At 34.4% G+C, this 22994-nt stretch overlaps 2 protein-coding genes and 1 long non-coding RNA gene across 4 annotated transcripts in view; 2 read left to right on the plus strand and 1 right to left on the minus strand.

Annotated features, from left to right (window-relative positions):
• LOC124309369 (glutamate receptor ionotropic, kainate 2) overlaps positions 1–4790 on the minus strand; it is a 246677-nt gene extending 241887 nt beyond the window's left edge. The window contains exon 1 of the mRNA XM_046772978.1: positions 4030–4790. The gene's annotated coding sequence lies outside the window, so the exon portion shown is untranslated. The remainder of the gene's footprint in view (positions 1–4029) is intronic.
• Positions 1–22994, plus strand: part of LOC124309365 (glutamate receptor ionotropic, kainate 2-like) — a 45736-nt gene that overhangs the window by 795 nt on the left and 21947 nt on the right. The window contains exon 2 of one of the 2 annotated variants that reach the window (XM_046772967.1): positions 10792–10896. In XM_046772967.1, the coding sequence (XP_046628923.1) occupies positions 10809–10896 (88 nt within the window). In that variant the 5' untranslated portion in view covers positions 10792–10808. Of the gene's footprint in view, positions 1–10791; positions 10897–20346; positions 20357–22994 lie in introns of those variants that run through there. The other variant, XM_046772968.1, reaches the window with a different exon arrangement.
• On the plus strand, positions 16842–17792 carry LOC124309371 (uncharacterized). The gene is made up of 2 exons (XR_006909230.1): positions 16842–17175; positions 17567–17792. It is a non-coding gene; the product is annotated as an uncharacterized LOC124309371 (long non-coding RNA).

Consider the following 22994-nt stretch of genomic DNA (forward strand, 5'->3'; position numbering starts at 1 on the left):
TTTCTTCACCAAATTTACAACGAAACCGGCCTAGAAATTTTCAGAGTGAAAAATAGGAATTTTCAGACCGTTTGAAGAATGTTATATCTAATCCATAGAATTAAAAGTGCTACAAAAAATACATACAATGAATGTTTGAAATGTTTGGAAAAGAAAATGCAGTTTTTAAAAATTTTTGACAGAATTTTGAAAAATGTACTTTTCAAAATCACTCGGGCAGTAGAATTTCGTCGCTTTCGCCGGAGCTTTTTCAACAGCTATATATAATCTCTACTTTATCTTTTCGATCTTGTTTTTTTTTTTCTTTTTTGTTTTTTTCGTTTTTTTTTTTTTTTTTTTACTTTGGCCGACTCGCACAGCGTTCGTAGGTTTCACCCTCGTTGTCATCATCATCATCACTGTGGTAATTTAGCGTGCTCTCGTCGCGTAATTTCGCCCCCTTTCCTTAACCGCGGCTTTTTTTTTTTTTATCCCTCCATCAAGGATCGCTGATGAGATAGGCAGGCGAAGTATCGAAGAAAAAGTTGGCGAAATGCGGTTCAGACTGAGCGTCGAAAGCCGAGTTTTTCTCATTCGTTTCCTTTCTTTTAAACGCGTCCCAGGAATTTTTCCAGACCCAATAAACTAACCGCGAGCTTTCCCGAAATTCGAGCTTTCGCCGTGCGAATAATTAAAAATTGTATATTTATTTGTTCACTTATTTCGGAGCGAAACTGAGAAAAGGAAACGAACAAGAAACGTGTTCGAAGAAAATATTTAATTATTTCAGTAGTAAGTTTCATCGCTGAGAAGTAATTGATTCGTCACGTTTGAATGAAAAATTGTGTTCTTTAAATTGCGGCCCGTTAACTCTGTTATTTTTCTTCTTATTTCATACTTTTCTGACTCATTTTATACGCAATTAAATTTCTTTCTTACCGCGAAACGCGACGCGACTTTCCAGAGTTTCCAGATTATAATCACTCGACAATAGCCGCGACATTTTATTGTATAGCTTCAATATAATATACATTCAGTCACCTCGAGTGGCGATGATTATTTTTTCACATTTACAACACAGCTGAAACCTGTGAGAATGTAAAAATTTACTAAGTAGGTTAGGTGATTGAAAATTACAACCATGCGATAGATTTTCAGAATGAAAATAATTTTGCATCGCGTTATGCCGAATAACGGAGGCAAAGAAAATTACAACCATTTTTTTTTTTTTTTATTTCTGACAAATTTAAGACCAACTATCCGAATTGAAAATTGGAAAAAGTTTTTCGTAACCTAAGTATCAACCCAATAATTATTCAGTGAAATTAATCAACTACTGTTACGAAATTTGAACAAAAAGAATCAAACTTTTAAGAATCTTAATTTTTCCTCTTCTTTTCTCTCTCTCTCTTTTTTTCTGGTTAAGAATTAAAAATCACAAGAAGATCGGACGTCCTTGGCAAAAGTTTATCACAGTTCTTTGAATAAATCGACTGTGCAGTAAAAACTTGTAGATGAAAATTTGCCGACCCCGGACGAGAGCTAAAATTATAAAATTTGATTTTGGGAATTTATTGATTATTTGATGATTATATTTTATTGCTCCCCGACATTTGCGCAATTTTTGACCACCATCGCCGTATTTTTTCTTCGATTCAAAATCGAAAGTATCAATTATTACCATCATCTTACTAAACCAAGTATCTATTTAATACAACAAGTAAGAAAATGGGTCAACATTTTTATCCGAAATTGAATAAAAATTATTTTAACCAAACTATAATTTATGAAAAAGCTTTTCAGCCATCAAGACTGCGTACTGAAATTTACGAAACTTTAGCTTCGTATGCACAGTTTTAACAAAAATATAAATAAATAAAAACGAAACAATCGATGAATCGATTAATTTTTACCGAATCAATCGATTAGTGTTCGATTATTTTTTTCGACACTATTAATCGACGAATCGATTATCTTAAGCTCATTAGCCATCGATCATTAATTATGATCGATATGGTTTTCCTTTCTCATTCGACCCGCAACTTCATTCCTCTTCGATATACCGAATGGGGAGAAAATGCGAAGTTGGCTCGCTCAAGGCTCGGTGGAAATTTTGTACGTGCTAAATTGAGGTTGACTCAACTTTACCTACTTCGCGTGGGATCTTGTACATTATACTTACGTAGGGTACGTCGCTGTACGGCTTCCTTCCATGTCATTGCTTCCGTGATGTATTATAGTTATAATAAACCCGCTTACGTACCCATACAGTATACACATATGATACATGTAACGTATAACATGCCCGCATATATTTTATAATAATGGGAAATTCCACAAACCGTGAGCGATCGGGTGACGAAATTATAATTTTTTTTTTTTTTTTTTTTTTTATCACACACAATAACCAAAAAAGGATCGACGATGGCGCAAAATGTTTAGGCGTACCTCGTTTTTTCGTAATTCCAACAATGTTCGAACAATTTATTGTAACGATACCTGTTTTACTCAATTTTTTGTAGTTACTGTAACAAATGAAATTTTTTCTCAACGAACGAATTGAATCATCGGATGCGTTGTCTCAAATTCGGAGTTGTTGCAAAACAGATTCTAAACTTGACCGACTTGTCTCTTCTTTTTTTTTTTACCGTTAGAAATGTACCGAAAAACGAGCCTTAAATTTCGAAAAATTTGAACACGTTTAACACAAAGAAAAAAGAAAAACAGCGTAGTAAATCATATCTTTGCGTATGTGGAAAATTTGTCGTTTTCTGTTGCGGGAACGTTTAAGCGTTATAAATTTCGACGTTTTTCATTTGCCTGTAAAAGTTTTTCACACACTTCCGCACGACTGCGAATGGATTATTTACATAACGTTAGACTTTGACCAGAAACGCGCGGTGCGGCATGAATATTGGATTCGTTGCATTTCGTCGGGCATTACGAAGTTTTATCAACACCTCTCTACGCGCAGGTTTGCAGTGAAACATGAAATAAGTAGGCAGGTATTTAACGGATACGGAAAGAGGCTGCAGGTTGGTTTGTAACGCGACCGTAACCATCTCTGGTAATCATTTGACGGTAGATCATAGAAAAAGCGCTAGTGGTGGTGGTGCTTGAAGAAACGACCCGGAGAACTCGGCAGCTGCGGTTTAATTAGACGTTATATATCGCTGGGACCTAATTAACTCTCTCATGGTTTGACGTGTATAAATAATAAATATTATAATATGCATGTATCAAGTACGCACCGCGTGATATTTGTTTATTTATACAGCAAAAGAGAGACGGGGAAACGAAGGGCGAAATATTTTCACCAAAACAAAGAAAAGATGCGGAGGTGATAAAAATAAAAAATCCTAAAAATTGGATTTTTTAATAACATTTTCTTTTTTTTTATTCTACGAAATCTCGTCAAGCTTTAATGTTATCCGACAATCGTGATTTTTATAATTTAAACTTTTGCGTCACTCGTTGTTGCGCTGAATCAATTTTTATAGCAAGATTTTGTTTTATGGTTTTTTTTTTTTTTTTTTGACACGGTGATCACGAATCTGAAATTAGATTTGGAAAATTCAAGACGATGGATACAATACGGTGGAAGGATGTTTGAAATTTGATCGAATACGGTGAAAAAAAAAAAAAAAAACTCTGCGTACGGGGATTTTGGGATCGCTTATTGAATTCGTCGTACTGAATTTTCAAAATCTATTTTCGGGAGAATTTTATTTTTGAAAAACACTCACCACCGTTACGTTGTAACAAAATTTTGTCATTATCTTCGAGGAAATTTCGATTTTTATTCAATCTTGTTTGTATTTTGTTGATTATTTTCGTTTTGTTGCTGCAACGAACAATTCTAATTACAAGCTTTTCCTGCCATCGCTGCAGAGAATCCAGACAAGAGGCATAACTGTCTTAACAGATTGCTGGCCAGCGGCTATATTTATCTTTCATTCACTCTATCGGCGCTAATCTATACAGCTGTAGTATATAATAATACGTTAAAGCTCTGCGAGTGTTTTTTTTTTGGATATTTTCGACACTTACTCATTCGAAGATCCTACAGACTGCCGGTAAATCCGACCATTCTACGCGTCACTTTAAAAGTCACCGATTTTCTGCTCGATTCCTTGCACTTGGTTGAAAAATTTTCCACCGGTGTCTCTTCTTTTTTCACTCATTATCATTTTTTCATTTGTTTTTCCCGCTTTTTAAAAATAACTACGTCATTTTCACAACGAGGTTTGTCATTTTACGCATTGAAAAATCACGACGGCGTTTTATTTTGACTAAAGATCGCGTTTATATTGAACGTTAATTTTTTTTTTTTTTTTTTTTTTTTTTTTATTCCTTGTGTTTGGTAAACTTTTTGCTATCAACGAATTTGACGAAATTAAAGTCGTATTACAGTCACGACGGTTTTATCATAATTTTTATAAACGAATCAATTATTCAACCGTTGTAACTAACCATTACACTAATTAATTAACAGTTCATCGCTATCTTTGCAACTAATCGAACTAATGGTTTTAACACCAAGAAAAAACTATATTCCTACGACTGTTTTAACTTCAGGAATTCACAACGTTATTCAAAACTATAATTTAACCGTCGATAATCTGTATTTTCTCACTTCACGTTCAAGGGAATAGTAACGAAAAATGGTGGGAGAGGAAAAGAAAGAATAGTTGGCAAAAAAGGGAATGATGGAAAATGAAAGGAAAAGGGGTGTAAAAAAAAAGGGGGGGGGGGTAAATAAAATAAAAAGGAAAAGAAAAGGTACGATTAGAAGGCGGATCGTCCGGCCTGTTCGCCCTCCGATATTCTAGTACCTGTGTGCCCGTCGGAACGACGTCAAGTCGACGTTTTTCACCGTCACGCGTTATAGACGAAGAGATATAGTAGCTATAGTTGTCCGACCTCTCGACGTCGAGAAGTTATACGGATTTAATTAAAACCGATAAAGCTTCTCCAATTCTTACCGTACACTCGATCGTGCTTACGCGTGGCACGAATTACGAGCTCGGAATTGGATGAGAATATTTTTAACAAACATCCTTTTGAAAATTGGCTCGGATCGTCGCTGGATTCGTTATTCCTATGGGGCAAAGTTGAAATTCCGAATTTGTAAGGTTCCGAAAGCACTGGAGTGAAGATTTTTTGGTGGCGAAACTTGATGCAAAGAAATTAAAGCTTTCGAGAAACAACGAAAGGACAAAATTCGACTGGTCAAAGTTCCGAAAGTGCTAAAGTGAGAAAATTGAAAAATTATTTTAAATTAAAAAAATTTTAAATATCTGAAATATCAAAATTCCGGATGATCGGAAGATTTTACGTTCTGCCAATTTTTCGCCGTGTGAAGTTTCATCGGTTTGATGATTTTTTTTTTTTGTTTTGGATTTTCGATATTATTACGTTGAAAATCCTGGTCATTCTGATTTTCGGGTTTTCGGATTTTTTTACAACTACCAAGCTGTGCTAGTATAGTTTAATTTTCGGAATATTACTTTGTCGAAAATTTATTTTACGGCATTTTGCTCTACCCTGAGAAAAATTTCATTTGTTACAGTAGCTAGAAAAATTGAGTAAAACAGGTATCGTTAAAAAACACTGTTTGAATATTGCTGGAATTACGAAAAACGAGGCACGCGTAAACATTTTGCGCTATTGTCGATCCTTTTTTGGTAATTGCAACGCTAAATCAGTTTCTGAGGTTTACTCTAATTTTTTTAAGTTAAACAAGGCGTTAACGTCAAATTTTCGCAACAGTTGCAAGAAAATCTAGCAACAGCGATAGTAATGAGAAAGAATAGTAACGGATACTAGAGTTTCCGGTAACGGCTAGAAAACTGATTTTCATTTTCTACCTAGAACTATATTTCGTCGATTGTGGTAAAGAAAGCAAATAATTAAGGACCGAGCGGTAACCGGAACTAAAAATTTCTCTCGGTGTATCGTAACTTTAATTTTCCGAATCATGCATTTCGTAACTTTGAGCCATAGGGTTCGAAACTTTGATATTTCGTCAAAGTTTCATTTTTTTGTTTCAACTTTCGCGACGAAAAAAAATCGGAACCTAGCACTTTCGACACCTTTCAAATTCCTAATTTCAATCCCGCCCGAAATTTTAATCGAAAAATCCGTCCGCCAGTGAATATAATTCGTCTGAAAAAAAAAAAAAAAAAATAACCGATTTCGAAATTAACGAGCCTCGACGACACGACGACTTTGCGTATCTCACTTTATGCCGGATAATTCAACAACCGCGACTATATTTCTCCACCGCGCTTGCGGCGTGATTGCGACCATGGTAAATTGAGAGCTTAAAAGTCGCATCGTCCTTCGAAGGTTGTGCCGTGCAAGACAGCGTTAGAAGGCCGCGGACTTGCGACTCGGCCGAGAAAGCGAAGCGTTTGTAGCTGGATAAGACACTTGCAGGCAGTCCAGTCCAATCCGTGTACCGTGGAAAGTGGCCCATTTTCTACCAGGCTAAATATGAGGGTGGAATCGGGGGAGGAGGGTGAAAGCTTGGCAAAAAAAAAAAAAAAAAAGAAGTAAGAAAGAATGAAACAAAAAAAAAAACGAAACAAAGTGGGAAGACGTAATAGAAGGGAGAAAAATTAAGGGGTGGAACCAATTAGCGGTAATGGCTGGAAGAGTGACGGAATTATCTCGCTGTTACGCTTCGCTCTGATTGATCTTAGCCCTTCGAAGGGGTTGCGGGATACACGAAAATCGATGCTTAGCAGCAATTTTGCCAACCCATCGGCAAATTTTTATCGCGTTCGATCCTGATTCATACGAAATGAAAAAGCTCATTCAAAATACATTAACAGATGTCGGGTGTTGAAATTGTGAAAGAAAGTTTAGCTGAGGAAACTTTGTTTCAAATCGGGTCAATTTTTATTAAATAACGTTAAAATAAAATGAACGATTTAAATTTGGACAAATTTTAAAACTGTGAGGCGGAAAATTTTGATACTTTTTAATTTTTTGTACATGGGAATAAATTTCTAACACAGGGAATTTGAAACGAGCCTAAAAAAAAAAAAAATAATTAATACCTACATATAGCCGATCGAATTTTGTCACACATATATATATATATGATTGCATTTACGGAAAAAGGATTTGCCGAATCAATCCCACGGATTTAATCGGGAATAATTATTTGCTCAACAGATTGATCTCCATGCTATTATTGATTTAGGCAAATTACGTTTTACTCGAGAACCTGAATAATTACTATCGTCGACTTGACAATTGGGATTGAAGGACAACGATCGGGAAATTCAACCGAATGATTCACAGCCGAGGAGTTTTCAGAGTAAAAAGTTTATAAAAATTTTATCAGATTAATTTGTGTACTTTGTGTTATCTTTTTTTTTTCTTTCTATCGTTTACGTGTTTATCGATAATTTTTAATCTGTGATACAGTCGACTATGATTTATTTCATCCGTTTTAACCGTTGATAATAAAATTCATCCTAGTTTTTTCACTGGTTTCCATGTGCATAAAAATAATGGTGATTATTTATCTTTATAATTTGCATTTTTCAAAGATAAAAACACTGTGTAAGTACAAATTGGATTTCTGATTGTAATTTGAATAATATGCAGTAATTGATTTGGGGCGAGGTAAAAGTTCAAAAAACCGCCTGATTCCGAATTGTTTGGTGGCGAAACTTGAAGTAAAGAAATCAAACTTTGGAGAAACAAGAAAGTTTCGAATGGTCGGAAACCTGATGGTTCAAAATTCTGTTATGCAAGATTTTGAAAATTCAAGTTACGATTGAGCCAAGTTCCGAAAAATAAAGTTTCGACGGAGTAAAATATGAGAAAAACCGAAAATCAGAAAAAGTTGTGAAATTTCACCAAGCTAGAAATTCACAGAAGTGAAAATCTTGGATCATTCGGAATTTCGATGTTTCAGATTGCGAAATTTTCTCATTTTTGCAATTTTCGAAACTTTGACGTTTCGTCAAAGTTTGATTTCTCTACTTCAAATTTCACCTAAAAAAAAAAAAACAAATCGGAATTCAGCGTGTTTTCGAGACTTGTTAAAAATCGGAATTTCAATCCTGACTCGCTTCATTTTTTTCCCAAGCGGAAAAGAAGAACGAGAAGAAAAATCAACTTTTAAGGTATCTCCTTGAATACAGACTTGCGCTTATCAAACATCGTTACACGTGTAAGTAAGTAGATAAAACAAAGTGTAACACGATCTTATTACACAACGTATACGACGCTTTAATAATCTATCAATCAATATAAAACCCTGTTATAATGAATATCCGACGTGTACCACAAATTGGTGCTTTTTCACGCGATTGAATGTCGATTTTTATCAAAAGAACGCGTCGGGCGTGAAATTTGAAGAAAAATTACAAAGAAAGAGATGAAAAATAATCAAAAAATATTCGTCAACTTTTCCTCGAGTCAATTTACATCGTCGATTGGATTTAAAAATTCAATTTCACCTTTCAAACACTGAATATCATCGTTTCATTCTTTCGATGCACACTTTTTCCCTCCTGCGACTTGATTTTCAATTCTCAACATTTTATCAAATAATTTAAACACGGACAATTTCCATTAAGATTCCTATCAATCATCCGACTAAATAGCATCGTCTCAATATTTATCTCACGAACATGTATTCAAATTATTGCACAGTCTAATCTCGCCTTACGGCAAGCACGACGTGTAATATATTGTTTAAAATATTGTATCCGTTGCTGCTGCAGCGGGAGTAATCTATAACCGTGAAAGTAATCCTCCCGTTTATCAAAGGTTCTATTCGTACGGTGAGGATGAATTTGAAAAATTGAAATAACAAAGAAATTAATAAATCCAAACTACGTGTAAGAAAATAATTAGATCGAGACGAATAATTGAAGAAACGTAAGTAGCTGAGAAGAAAAGAGTGAAATAAAAAAAAATAAAAATAACGAAGAATCGCGCGACAATTTTTCGCCTCGGGATACGTTAATAATTGTTTAACGAGACGAGAAGCTTTATTCTAAATTACGCCTTGATCTTCTTGCACGCTTTTTTGTATCTTGCGTTGTCTTCTCCTTTTTTTTTTTTTTTTTTTTGTTCTTTTTTTCGCTGTAATAACTCTCGCTTCTAGATGTCTCTTTATTCTCGTTTTCCCTGATCCGCGATTCTTTTCTTTTTCTTCTTGTTATCCTGTTTCGTAATATTTTTTTTTTTTTTTTTTTCTTGGTATTTTGTTACTCCTTCCGGAATGGCTTTTCACCGTATTCGATAAAAAAAACCGTCCCGCATTGCGTGATCGGGCTAATGGACAACGTTTCCTGGGATCGCGAGTCATCGTCTGACTTGTTCGAACCTTGGAATTGCCTGATATAACACCCGAACGATCTGTACCGGTAACAACGGCTGTTACGACGTTTCAACGAATCCACGAAACTGTTATAAGATCTGAAAATGATCGAAGGATAAAGCTCTCGTGAAGATGAGATGAAAAAAAACAAAAAATCAAAAAGAATGTAGCTTGTAGAAAACATTACACCTAACCCAAACTAACCTAACCTACAATGAGAAAAATTTCATTTGTTGCAGTAACTAGAAAAATTCAGTAAAACAGGCATCGTTAAAAAAAAAACTGTTTGAATATCGTTGGAATTGCGAAAAACGAGGTACGCGTAAACATTTTGCGCTATCGTCGATCATTTTTTGGTTATTGCGACGCAAAATCAGTTTGTGAGGCTTACTCTACTTTTTTAGTTAAACGAGGCTTTAACTTCAATTTATCGTTGCACGAGCGTTAAATTTTCGCAACGGTAGCAAGAAAATCTAGCAACAGTGATCGTAATGAGAAAGAATAATAACGGATATTAGACTTTCCGGTAACGGCTAGAAAACTAATTTTCATTTTCTACCTAGAACTATATTTTTGTCGATTGCGGTAAAAAATGAAAATAGTGAAGAACTGAACGGTAACCGGAAATAAAAATTTCTTTTACAATCAGTGCAAGCACGAAAGCTGGGATTTGGAAAATTCAAATCTTTGCAAACGAAAGTTTTATTTACAACTGACGAATAAAACTTTTATTTATCGAATACTCGGGCGAGCTTTTACGTCCCATCAAGCTTCGCGCGCATTCCCACCGTATGTGTTTTATATCACGCACGTAAGGTATGTTTAACATACCCAGCACAGCTGCGTTTAATCGCTCTCTGCACGAACAGCTTTCAGTTTTGAACCTAGCCCGGAATCTGAAATTTTATATGGCTCCGCTTTTATACTCGCAGAATATTATAGATGGCAAATTTTGAAAAGTCAGTTTCACGGGTAAGAGTGATAAAAAAAATTAGGCGCTTTAAATTAGAATTAAAATTTCCTACCTACCGAAATTCTGAAGTAAAATTCGAGCCGATTTCTTCCAGTTTGCGAAATCAGATTTTCGTTTTACTTCCGATACGAATCAATAGTGATAAACGAGGCATTCATTTTTGGATCACTCTTTGAGAAAACGTGATTTTTTTTTTTATTCCAAATTACAAAACGGAGCAGATTTTTTGGACAAAACGATTCTCAGGGAAATTGAATGATCGTCAGATATGATCGTCCAGTATCGATCAGTTAAGATTCAACATTTTAATAAAGAATGAAGAAAGAATTCAAATTCAAATTTACCCGAATTGGTAAATCGGTTGAGAACAATTTTATGCTTGATTACTGTTTTATAAAAATTACGTTACATTCACGATGGCAAACATATTTGTTAATTCGTTTTATTACTGTATCGAAAACGTTACATTGTGTGAACATTATTTCAGAAGGCGCAACGTTGAGAATGAACGAATCCAGAAATGCAGCCGTCATCGCCATTATTTTGGCGTTGACATCTCACTGTCATGGAGCAATGAACACCATAAAAATTGGTGAGTATTCAGCGCGGCGTTTTGTGTTGAAAAAAAAAAGAAAAAAAAAAATAAAACGCAAATCCATATCCAAGAAATCAAATTGCATATTGAAAACAATTGTGCAGTCCGATATGTGATCGTAAAATTTACCATTAAAAAATTCAGCGTGACGTCGGATAATCCTCAGAATTGTACAGGCCGATGTTTTGCTAATTTGTTTAGAAGGCCACAAGTCGTGAATTATTCAACTTACAGATTCCAGCTTCCGCGCGAATTATTTGTCAGTGGTAAAGAATGGTTAAACGTGACGCTAAAACGTTGTAAGTAATAAATACTCACTTTATTATTATGTGTTTAAAACGAGGTATTCAGTCGTTTTTTGCCGACAACTTTTGATCCGATCAATATTTCTCAACTCGCGAGTTTCAGTTTCGTAGACATTTCGAAGAGGAAAAATAAAGTATCGAAACCTTTTTTTTTCCCGTACAAACCGAAAGGAAAAAAAAACGACGTACGCGAGAAACGTTAAAATCGTAGTTTTTATCAATTTTTAAACAATGTTTATCCACAACGTTTTTACTAACCGCAAAAAAAAATAATCAACAGCACAAGAGATACGTTCTTAATATTATCAGACAAGCGATATAAATTATACGCAAAGTATCATCAGTCCTGAGAATAACTTATAAATTAATAGCAGAACTGGCTGTCATTTAAATAAGCCATTGATTGAATTTCAAACTTGTCGAAGGCGCATCCCCTCGGAACTTCATAATTAACAATCAATTCGCGGCGTGTTTGCATCGTAATGTAAATGGATTTCTCATCAGGAATATTAGGGTAATCGGTTAATTACAAAAGTTTAAGATAATTCCTATTTTTCAAGGCCGGTTTCGTGCCGATCACTCGTCCTGAACTCGGGGGCGAAAAAAAAAAAAAGAAACGACAATGCGTTTAAATTCAAATTCAGGCACATCGTAATCCGGTTTTTTTTTTCATTTATTTTTATTTTTTTTTTTTTTTTATTTATTAAAAAAAATTGATCAGACGTAACTGAAGTCTGAAAGAAAATTTCTTTCCTTCCTGTTTCTTCGTTAAAAATAACGAGAAATGGGCATTTTTTTTTTCTTTCCTTTGAGTCTAACGTTTAAAATTTATTTCGTCGTTTCGTTCTTTCCGGAAAAAAAAAAAACTGTATCAGCGAAATTTGTGAGCTTCAAAACTTCAAAGAAATCTTGACGCGAGGATTTAAGAGATGTCGCAATTTATCAACTATTTCTGTTGATCTCTTCGTGCGATTTGTATGAATCAATTGATGATTCGTAGTGAGAGTAAGAATGAAAGGAAAAAAAGAAAGAAGGAACGGAAAGAGTGAAAATTGTCCTTGGAAAACATTCCTAACCCTTTGAGTCTTAAAAAAAAAAAAAATAGATGGTAAGTATTCTCCGCATAATTCTTTGCGGTTTTTTTTTTTCTTTATTTCTGGTGGTATACTAATCGGTTTTCAATACTCGAGGGTAATTATTGCGATACAATGTAAATTATTATTGTTAGAAGCAAATTTATTGAAAATAATCGTGAAAATTTGAGGAATAATTTAATATACCGAGAAAGTTGATCAAATCTGAAAATGGAATTAAAAAATTCATGACGGCGAATATCCAATATGGCGGACGAAAATTTCAAATTCGATCGAATCCGGAAAAAAAAAAAAAAAAAAAACTCCGTCCAGGGGTATTTTGGGTCGCTGATTACGAATCTGAGATTAGATTTTGAAAATTCAGTACAGCGAATCTAAAATCAGCGACCCCGAAAAACCCCGCGTAGAGTTTTTTTTCACCACACGTATTCGATAAAAATCATGAATTTAAAATATTTGATTCTAAATTCATAATTAGCTAAAGCAAAACTCACGGAATCTGACAGAACAACGTATGACTCGATGGATAAAAGTGACTGACATGAATGTAATGAAAAAAAAAAAAAAAATGCACAATCGTGAGAATACAAATTGTTATTAACAATAATTTTTCGCAATATTTCCATCCTCGGTATTCGCATGTAAGACCCTTCGACTATCCGCATTATGGACCTGGGTAGGTAAGAAGGAAGGGAAAACCGACGGAGTTTGTTCCTCTGAGCACAAGCCGTTAGAGCCCGTAGGGCGAGAGTGAATCCCTCGAGAAAGTATAATAAACTGTCGAAAGATAGGCTGTATATCGACAAATGGAAAACGCGTGTAGATTTGAACTCTCCGCAGCGGGAAGAAGAGTAGCGAAAACTGGGGGGGGGGGGGGGGGGGGAAAGGGGAGGAAAGGGAGGAAAGAGGGTCGCGAAATTATTCCCGGAGCGAAATCCCCGGCTGAAAATCACCCGCTATACGTATTCCCACCTTTCTTCTCTCTCTCTCTCTCTCTCTCTCTCTCTCTCTCTCTCTCTTTCTCTTTGCCTCGCTCTCCGCGATTCGACAAACTCTCTCGCCCTCCCCCCCCCCCCCCCCCCCCCCTCAAGCCCTTGGCGACTCGGCACGTCGTCCATTAAAAATAAAGGCCGGAATGATTTAGACCGCGAAACGTGGTCGTGAATACAGACTTCAAAATTTTCCCCACCGCGTACATACATATATATATATATATATATATATATATATATATATATGTAATGTAGTTTCGATACGTGTGGATCGGTCCTCAACCCCCTCCATGTTTTGAGAGACAAAAAAATATTGTTACAGGCGAATCTCCGCTTGTTCCGAGACTTTTTTTTTTTTGTTTTTTTTTTTTTAAGAAACAATTTTTCGAAACGTCGTTTTTAATCGGATGGATTCGTTCTTAAGAAAATCTTGTGGCAAATTTTTACGACAACGCGACAATTATCCTTCTCCGTAGAAATTGACGAATGATTTTTGAAACTTTTTTTTTTTTTTTTTTTTGTTTTCGACGCAAAATGCGACGGGTTAAATTTTGTAACTTCACTTTCCTACCACCTTTCCTATCCCGGTTTACTCTATTTTACTTTTCACTTTTCAACATACTGCCAAAAATATTCACACGATTGTATGAAATTATCTGTGTCATTTGAAGTTTCAAAGAGTAACATAAATTACAGCTGTGCGATTATTGGTGTGTGGAAAAAAAAAAAAAAAAACTAGAAAAAAAAAGAATACATATTTTGGCGAGACGAAAAATGATACGCTGCGTATAAATGATAACATGATTACAAAAATGATGTGTCTCGACGCATTTATTGAAAAAGTTCAATCGCGGGCAGGCGAAATGTTGCGTCAAGTTTCGTCCCGAGTTTCACGGCTATACAGACGTTGCAGTTTATGGATACAAATGATTCTCACGTAAGAACTGCTCACGGAAAGAAAAACCCATCAATCTTGACGAAATCGGTTATTTGTAATGCAGATATAAAATAAACGGGAATCACGATTGAAGCTTCGATACTCACGACTGTCCAAGATGATAGAAGGCAGAGTAATTAGCTTTATATTTAACTTCGTGGATTTTTCCAAAAATGATTCTGTATCCGTGAATTTTTCACATCGAAAATAACACGAGTTTAAAAGGCTCGAAAAACGATTTCGCGCAATTTGCGATTTTCTATAATTTTTCTACCTCGTTTCGTTGAAATAAAAATTGTTTCCAATGAAAGATCCAGACAGAATCTCCGGGATTAAATTTTATGTATCCCTGGCTCGAATATCATAACCGAGTTTTTAATTTGTCCGAAGCCATAGAAATTCTACTTGTAGCAAAGCTACGAATTTCTTCTACTGTGGGGAAAGTAATAACTGTAGCAAAATAAGTCGCCAAATGCAATTGGGGATGCATGGCATCGGGGTTTTTTTTACATGTGAGTGGATCCGTTTACGAAAACAACCGATCAACGGTTGCGGAATTGTCGTCAAATCAGCACAAATAAATTCACCCGTCTAACAGACACTGTATAAGGAAACAGTGAGGCGCGAAGCTCCTAGTTGAAACAAAAAAACATTCATAACGAAGACACGGTAATGACTGTGTTACGTAAAAAAAAAATAATTCCAGTCGAAATAAATTTACGAGCAAAGTACATCGGTTTTTTCACTCCCTTATCTGTACGTTAATTATCATTCGTAATTGTATTTTCTTTTTTTTTTTTTTTTTCTTATTTGTCGAATAATTCTGGTTACATAACAGATAATACGCGTTATTCGTATCAATGCCATAACTAGTTTCGACTTTGGAATTAGCGTATAAGATATATGCAAGAATCGGCTCAATTTTCGAAATAATAACAAGTTATGCGATTAATTTTTATACCGTTTATTAAACGTTCTTTATTTGACGATAATTTTTGTTTTTTATTTTTTTTTTTGTTATCTTTCCGAACCCTGCGAAGGAGATGAAAATAATTCCTTTTACGACTGAAAATTGAGGAGACGACGGATGATGGGATTGAAATTTGCGTTCGAGCAATATTGGCTCTTTGACGCGGTAAATACGTGCACGAATAACTGCTAATAGTGAATCGAACCGCGCGGCGAAGGGGGAGAAGGGATGGTTAAAATTTGGGGAATTCACTCCGGGCGAATTTAATAATGCTAAACAAGCCTGCCGAACTTCCGGTTCAATTGCAATGTCGATGATATGGTTGGTACAAGTTTAATTAAATTCATGCCTCTAGCCGTTGGGTTGACTGAGAAACAATTATATTAAGGATTAACGAATAAATCGGGATTTTTTTTAGCCGACAAAAATTACACAAAGATACGTATTTTCAATATTGTACCCGTTGTAATTTCTCACCACGTTTTCCGTAACTTTTTTAATCTACAAAGTTGCCGCCTTCGGATATTTAGCACTTTTGTCAAATCAGGATCGGAAAATTAGGGCGCGCGTATCGATCATCCGAAAATCATTCATCTTTCCCGAAAAGACTTTTTCAAACTAAACCGTAATTCTCTGTAGAATATTTTAAATGAAAAAGAAACCTGACACCCTACAAGAAATAATAATTCTTTTTGTCGACGATGCGCGGAATTTCAACCTTCCAGATAAAATTGCAGGTGAATTGCTGATTTTCTTTCATTCACAGATTTTTGTATTGAAACAAAACAAGTAACGAATGCTTTGGGGAAAATAAGAATGTCGAAACGTTGTTTTTTTTTTTTTTTTTTTTACCTCAGAATCAATTACACAGGCCTGCTAAATATTAATTTTAATTTCCGCATAAAATAATAATACCTTTTTTTTAGGTATTTAGCTAGATTGAATCGAAACATAACGCTAATTTTTTGAAAGGCAGATCGAGATTTACTTTTATGCAAGATACGTGCATGTTTAAAGATTATTGAACAATTTTTATGAAAAAATAAAACATAACGAATACAAAACTGAATGTTTGGTTTATGAAATGAACAGCGTTAGTTTTAAAAACAAGACTTGAGAGACTTGATAAATCGAAACGAATTGCGATATCTTTTTCTACTTTCTTTAAAACTCGTGTTCAATATCTTTTTCTCTCGTACTTACGTAGCTCTAAATTATATGCTCAAAATCACCGTAAACAACAACTAACGAAGGTGGATGGAATATTCAAACATCAACACTACCGTTAATACGTATAATTAGCGCACAAATTGTAAGTCAACTCTAGTGTTACAAAGAAAAGAGAAAAAAAAACTCTCAGAAAATTTACTCGATAGAATTTTTTAAATATGTTATTTTTTTTTTTCATCGATTCTTACTTAATAATCAGCGAAATTAATACTCAGTTTTGTCAGTTGAAAATCATCGCAGTCCTGTTATTATTGATCCGCATCGTTTGATCCGAACGCGATGTAGGAAAAAAAAAAATGTTAACAAATAATTAAACAAAAAACCACTATCAATTATTTATCACTTGAAGTTATTCACACGTTATTAGAGATACCGTTTAAGCGTCCTTATCAGCGGATGAAATAATCGTAGCAGCTTGTGCTTCGAGTTACGATAAGGACGTGAGTGTAATTAGAATTTCGCAAAGACACGCGAGCCGTTTGCAAAATAATTGTTAATATTTAACGCGATAAGAAGCTACGCGTATATTATTGACCAACGCTTATTTCTATAAAATGGCAAGTCTCCGCGTCAACTTTCGCAGAAGTTAATAAATCTTTAACGAATTCTAAGGCCCCAGCTTTGTGTAACGCAGAATAGAACATCATGTTCCGATTAATATTTGCCTTCGCTATTATCACCTTCGCCGCAGCAGCTCCGCAACTTTTAACGATTGCTCTCCAGGGCAGACCGTTGTTGGATCTCGATCGTAAGTTCAGAATTTTTTTATCGCGTCATTTTAATGAAAGGGAATCACGATAGTTATTTTTTTTTTTTTTTTTGCCCAGTAAAAACAAAATAACACGATTTTTGTACATGAGTTGAGAAAAAAAAAAAAAAGAATCGCAATTTTTTATTTTCTGTTTTTTTTTTTTCTACAGATTTCATCCTGAACTGGATAAGTTTCGGTAATATTCGAAGCAAAATAAAAATGATTGAAAAATTTAACCCCGTCATTTTTCCATTCTCTTGCATTTTTTTGTTTAATTTTTAATGTTCTCAGAAATTTTTTTGACTTTTCGATAGATTGAGTTGAGTATTTTTAAACAGGCGATTTGGAATGCATTGTGCAACGTTTTTTATTCCTTGATTTTTTTCAGTGGCAAACTTAGGCCGTTGAATGCTGGAAACTTGATCGAAGCATCTGCGTCGTCCCGGATTCGTAACGCGAATATGAAAAGATTTAACGAGAATTTTGGTGAGGGGGAGATAATAAAATGATTCGAAGTATCGCGTAAATGTTTTTTTTGTTTTCAAATCAAAGGATCTTGTATTATAACAATAAGAAATGTAAATTCTATTAATAAACTGCAGTGTGCTACGGAATTTTGAAAACCAATTATTTAAAAAAAAAAAATTATAACTGTATGGTACAGAAGTGAAAAAATTGATTACTTCAGTTTCTACATTTTTCTTCGGAAATGTAAAAAAGCAAGAAAATCCTGCGGAAACTTTTGGTTAAGAAAATTTTGCAAAATGGGTTATAATATTGATGTTGCAAAATTTGGAGTAACGATGTGTTGTGAAAGAGAAAACAGCGCAGCAACAATTTACGCTTTACGAATAAAAAAAGAAGATTGAAATTAATATTTAAGTAAGGCATCGATATTTTGTCAAAATAGTTCAATCGTCGTGTGAAATTATTATTATTGTTTTTTTTTTCAAACTTTAATCCCGAATTCATCAATTCCAAATGAGAATGTTGACAAATTTTCGAGACTTCTCGAAGAGAAAAACTGATTTTGCGCTGCAGTTACCAAAAAAGTATCGACGATAGCGCAAAATGGTTACGCGTTCCTTGTTTTCCGTAATTCGAACAATATTCAAACAGTTTTTTTTTTTTTTTTAACGATACCAGTTTTACTGAATTTTTCCAGTTACTGTAACAAATGAAATTTTTCTCAGTGTATAAAAAAAAACAAAAAAAAATATCCGACAACGACGTTACGTCAAAATAATGTTTTCCATTTCTCCGTATGAAATTTTCACGCGAGCTGCGTTTAATCGCGCATGTAGAAACATATCCAACTTTGCGAATTCGATTACAGCGATTTTGCAAAGGTCGAATTTCACGTTCGACGGGGCGGGAGGTGAAGGGAGGAAGGGAAGGGAAGAGGCTCCGTGGGGGGTGAGTTTGACTCCTCGGGGACACGAAGAACATTGATAACGACATTTAACTCCGGTTAATCGAACCGTGAACGGTTTGAGTCGAGCTTAAGGGCGAAGCTCGGCGAGTTTCAAGGAGGGGGTGGGGGGGAGTCCGAGAGGCCGAAGGGCGAAGGATGAATAATTAAGGGAATAAAGGGCGAGTATCGAATGGAGGACGGGAACCAGAGCCGAGCTTTTTCTTTGATCGAAATTTCGCCTCCTGTAGGGATTTCGATTTCTTTTTGTTTGTTTTTTTTTTTCCTTTTTTTCCCATCATATTTTGTTCCTCAACCCCCCCCCCCCCCCCCCATATCGCCAAAAATTACCTCACCGCGAATATTTTCACGGATAATAAAATTCATTTTCCTTCACGCCTCTGTGCCTTTTTTTCCGCGCATCAACGAATCACGTTGAACCACCACCCCTTTCTCGAATCCATTAAGGTTAATCAACGAATTCGATAAAAACTCTAATATATTATTATTATTACGAAATTATTTATTATTTTTCTTATTATTCTATTCTTATTCTTATTCTTTTTACGAAAACAATTTTTCTTGATGCTATCTGGCGAAAATTTTACCTACTTCTCGAGTAGATTCATGTTTGTTTCATTTTTAGTATACATGATGTAAAGGCTCATGTAGAAAAACTAATCTCTATTGTATACAAGACTGTTTGTGTTTATATTACGCTCTTATATGACCATAGCGATAGGTATGAATGAATAACCGATTATTGTTCAGCGCCTAAGTTCGTCAGTTTTGTCGAATATTTCACGGAAGACGGACGTATTTTAACAGCGATGAATTAAATTTGGAATTAATGACTCATTTTCTATAATTCAATGTTTTTTTTTTTTTTGTCAATTTATTAATCGCTTAAAAGTTAATTTATTATCGCGGAAATTGATTGAAAATTTCATCCATTTGAAACAAACTACTTCAAATTAATTGGATATTTTCACTGTTCAATTTCACGTTTGATTGATATTTTATTCAATTTTTCGTAGCAAAAGAAATATTCTTTTATTTATTCAAGCATTTATTTATAGTTGTGTCGCGTTGCTTTCAATCCAGTCAAGTGTCCTCGATTTTGGGCATTGAATTCGTTGCCGATTGATTTATCATACTTTTTCATTCGATATCGACGATCGAAACATTCGGCGAGATATATTTTTCCTCAATCCATTTCCACTCATCAGATAACATCGTCGATTCTCGAATCACGCGCAACGATTATTTCTTCATATCCAACGATGAAACTTGCACATCCTGCTATAAATAATTTAGGGTGGCCCTTAGTATTGGTAAGAAAAATTCTATTTTTCTCTCACCCCTTAAATTGACTCGGAGTACTAAAAAATTATTTTTAAACGTGAAATCCGCTAGTAATTTTAATATATATATATTGTATATATATAATATATATATATATGTATATTATTTAATGCTGCAAGAAAATCGGAATAATAAAACAGAGTACCTATTATAAATAAGTAGAAAATGAAGATTTGCCTCAATGAATAAAATTATTAATTAAATCTGCATACCTAAGGTGACGCGAATGAGCGTATTAACGATGATAAAAAAAAAAAAAAAAAAAACTAGAACCAGTGAAGGAGGGAAAAATTCCGATTGTGTACAGTGCACATTTACATCCGAAGTTGAAAGGGATCCTCTTGGAGAAAAAGAGCCTCGTTTGGACGGTGCTCGTTTTCTAAGGAGAGAGTGGCTCGCGTGGTGGGTATAATTTCATTTCAGGCCATTATCTCTACTCTCTCTACTCTCTCTACTCTCTCTACTCTCTCTCTCTCTACTCTCTCTCTCTCTCTCTCTCTCTTCTCCTCTTTTTTATGCAAATTTTTGCCCCTCGGTTATTCCGCCTTTCGGCTATTCGGTCGTCTTAAAAAATGATACGACGTTAAACCCGAAGTTGAAAGTTTTTCCACCATTCTCCTACTCCGCTCTCTATTAAGAATAGCTGACGGTTATGAGACACGTATAAATAAACGCTACGGAAATAGTTTATTGCATAACAATTCCGCTGAGTGAGATTAATTTTTTGTCCGTTTATTGAAGGATAATCGAAAAAAAATGGTTTCAAAGTTGCTGTTTGTTTATTTTAAAAGCGAACACAATCCGACTTTGGAATTGAAATTATTGAAAAACAAGTGTAATAAGTTTGACGAATTTCAATTTTTTATTACGACTAGACAAAATATTCCTTCGGTAATTTTGATCCAATCAATTTGAGTTTTACACTTTTTTGCCAACTTTTACATCCAGTTTCTCACTTTCTTGGTACACTTGTTAATACGCGTATATCCGAGAAGTATGTTTGTTAGAAGTTTATAGTTTAGTCGGTTATCAACAATTAGACGCTAGTGTTTCCGTAAAACAATACAATTTTCTCAATTATACCGTGAAACGATAATTTTAAGTATGTTTGTTCGCATTACCGTTTCTCTATTCACGTTCAAGGATTCGATAAAATTTCGCACAACGTTCAGTTGGAGATAAGGCTAATTAATGAACGTAATTATTATTCAATTTACGCACCGCAATCGCAAACGCGTATTTTCCGAGTTAAATTCGAACCGAGCAGCGTGTATGACTCACCGGAAAATTCACCGACTAATTTGAAAATTATACGGTGAGAATTATACATTATCTTAAAATCACTACATTCAAGTAGTCAAATATTATTTCAAATTCATACTTGAGATTTTTAATTACTTAAAACGATGATAATTGAATACGTTTCGTCATTAATTTTTGTTTAATTATTTTACTCGTTTTAAAAAGCATGATAATTTATTTTATTTTTTACCTAAAATATCCTCGCTTGTGATTAAAAATAATTTCTCATACATCGGATAAAACTATAAATATTTTCCACCTCGCCGTCTTCTTTTCATTCGCAATGATTTTTGCTAGTTTTTTTTTTGTTTTAATTTCAAATTGCCCAAAAACTCCGTAGCAAATTGCTCTTTCGACGCGTAAATTTGTTTTCCCGTTCACTTTTTTTTACCGTTCATTTTTAATTTCCACCGCCTTTCTTCCAACTCCGTTTCGCATTCAACTTTTTTCAATTAAACCTCGCTCAATTTTGAATCAGCATACAATTCAACATTTGGTTAATTAAATTGCATTATGTAACAGAGTCTGAAAGTAAAGAGAGAGAGAGAGAGAGGGAGAGAAAGAGGGAGAGAGAGAGAAATCTAATTATTGTATAAATTTTTTAATCCGACGTACAAAAAAAAGAAAAACATGTTACACGTATATAAAATATAATAAAAAATTTCAGATAGATTTCGTACTTATTTTACATCTGCATAGATAATGAATTTAATTTCAAAGATAAATGGAATGAAATTGGAGAGCTGATTAATTAGATACACCTATATAACACTGAACAGTAATAAAAGTTTAACATTATGCGTTTTCGGATGATGAGAAGAAGATTAAAAATAAAAAATTGAAAACAAACGACGAGCATTTCTCTTCGTAGATAATTTATGCGAATATATTTAATCTCCGTCTGACCGACGAATCGGACTTAATTAATTACTTTTGGTATATGTATACGTAGGTATGTGAAATCGACTGATGTACCAACCTTGCAGCCTTGAAAAGTTAAAATTTATATTTCCGACAGGTTAGGTTCGACTATATATAATATATATATATTATATATATAGCCTAACTCGAATAATTCAACCTTGAAGGGGTTGATTTATTCCCGCACATACCTAACTGCAGTTAAATAGTTTTAGTCAACGAACAAACTTTTCCCACTCGCTTTGTAACCGTCTCTTACACTTTCTCTCTCTCTCTCTCTCTCTCTCTCTCTCTCTCTGTGAATATCTAAACTGAGAGAAATTTTTAGTTCCGGTTATCGCTCTGTCCTTAACTATTTTCATTTTTTACCACAATCGAAAAATATAGTTCTAGGTAGAAAATGAAAATTAGTTTTCTAGCTGTTACCGGAAAGTCTAGTATCCGTTACTATTCTTTCTCATTACGATCACTGTTGCTAGATTTTCTTTCAACTGTTGGGAAAATTTAACGCTCGTGCAACGATAAATTGACGTTAAAGCCTTGTTTAACTAAAAAAATTAGAGTAAACCGAACAAACCGATTTTACTTTGCAATTACCAAAAAAGCAAAACGGTTAGGCGTACCTCGTTTTTCGTAATTCCAACAATATTTAAACAGTTTTTTTTTAACGATACCTGTTTTACTGAATTTTTCTAGTTATTGTAACAAATGAAATTTTTTTCAGTGTACGTTGTACTCTTTGTTTATAACAAATTATTATCGTCGCGACTAATTGTACTGTCATTAGTTATTGTTAATCGTAAGTCACTCGATTTTA

Source organism: Neodiprion virginianus, chromosome 7, assembly GCF_021901495.1.
Source record: "Neodiprion virginianus isolate iyNeoVirg1 chromosome 7, iyNeoVirg1.1, whole genome shotgun sequence".
Taxonomy (NCBI): domain Eukaryota; kingdom Metazoa; phylum Arthropoda; class Insecta; order Hymenoptera; family Diprionidae; genus Neodiprion; species Neodiprion virginianus.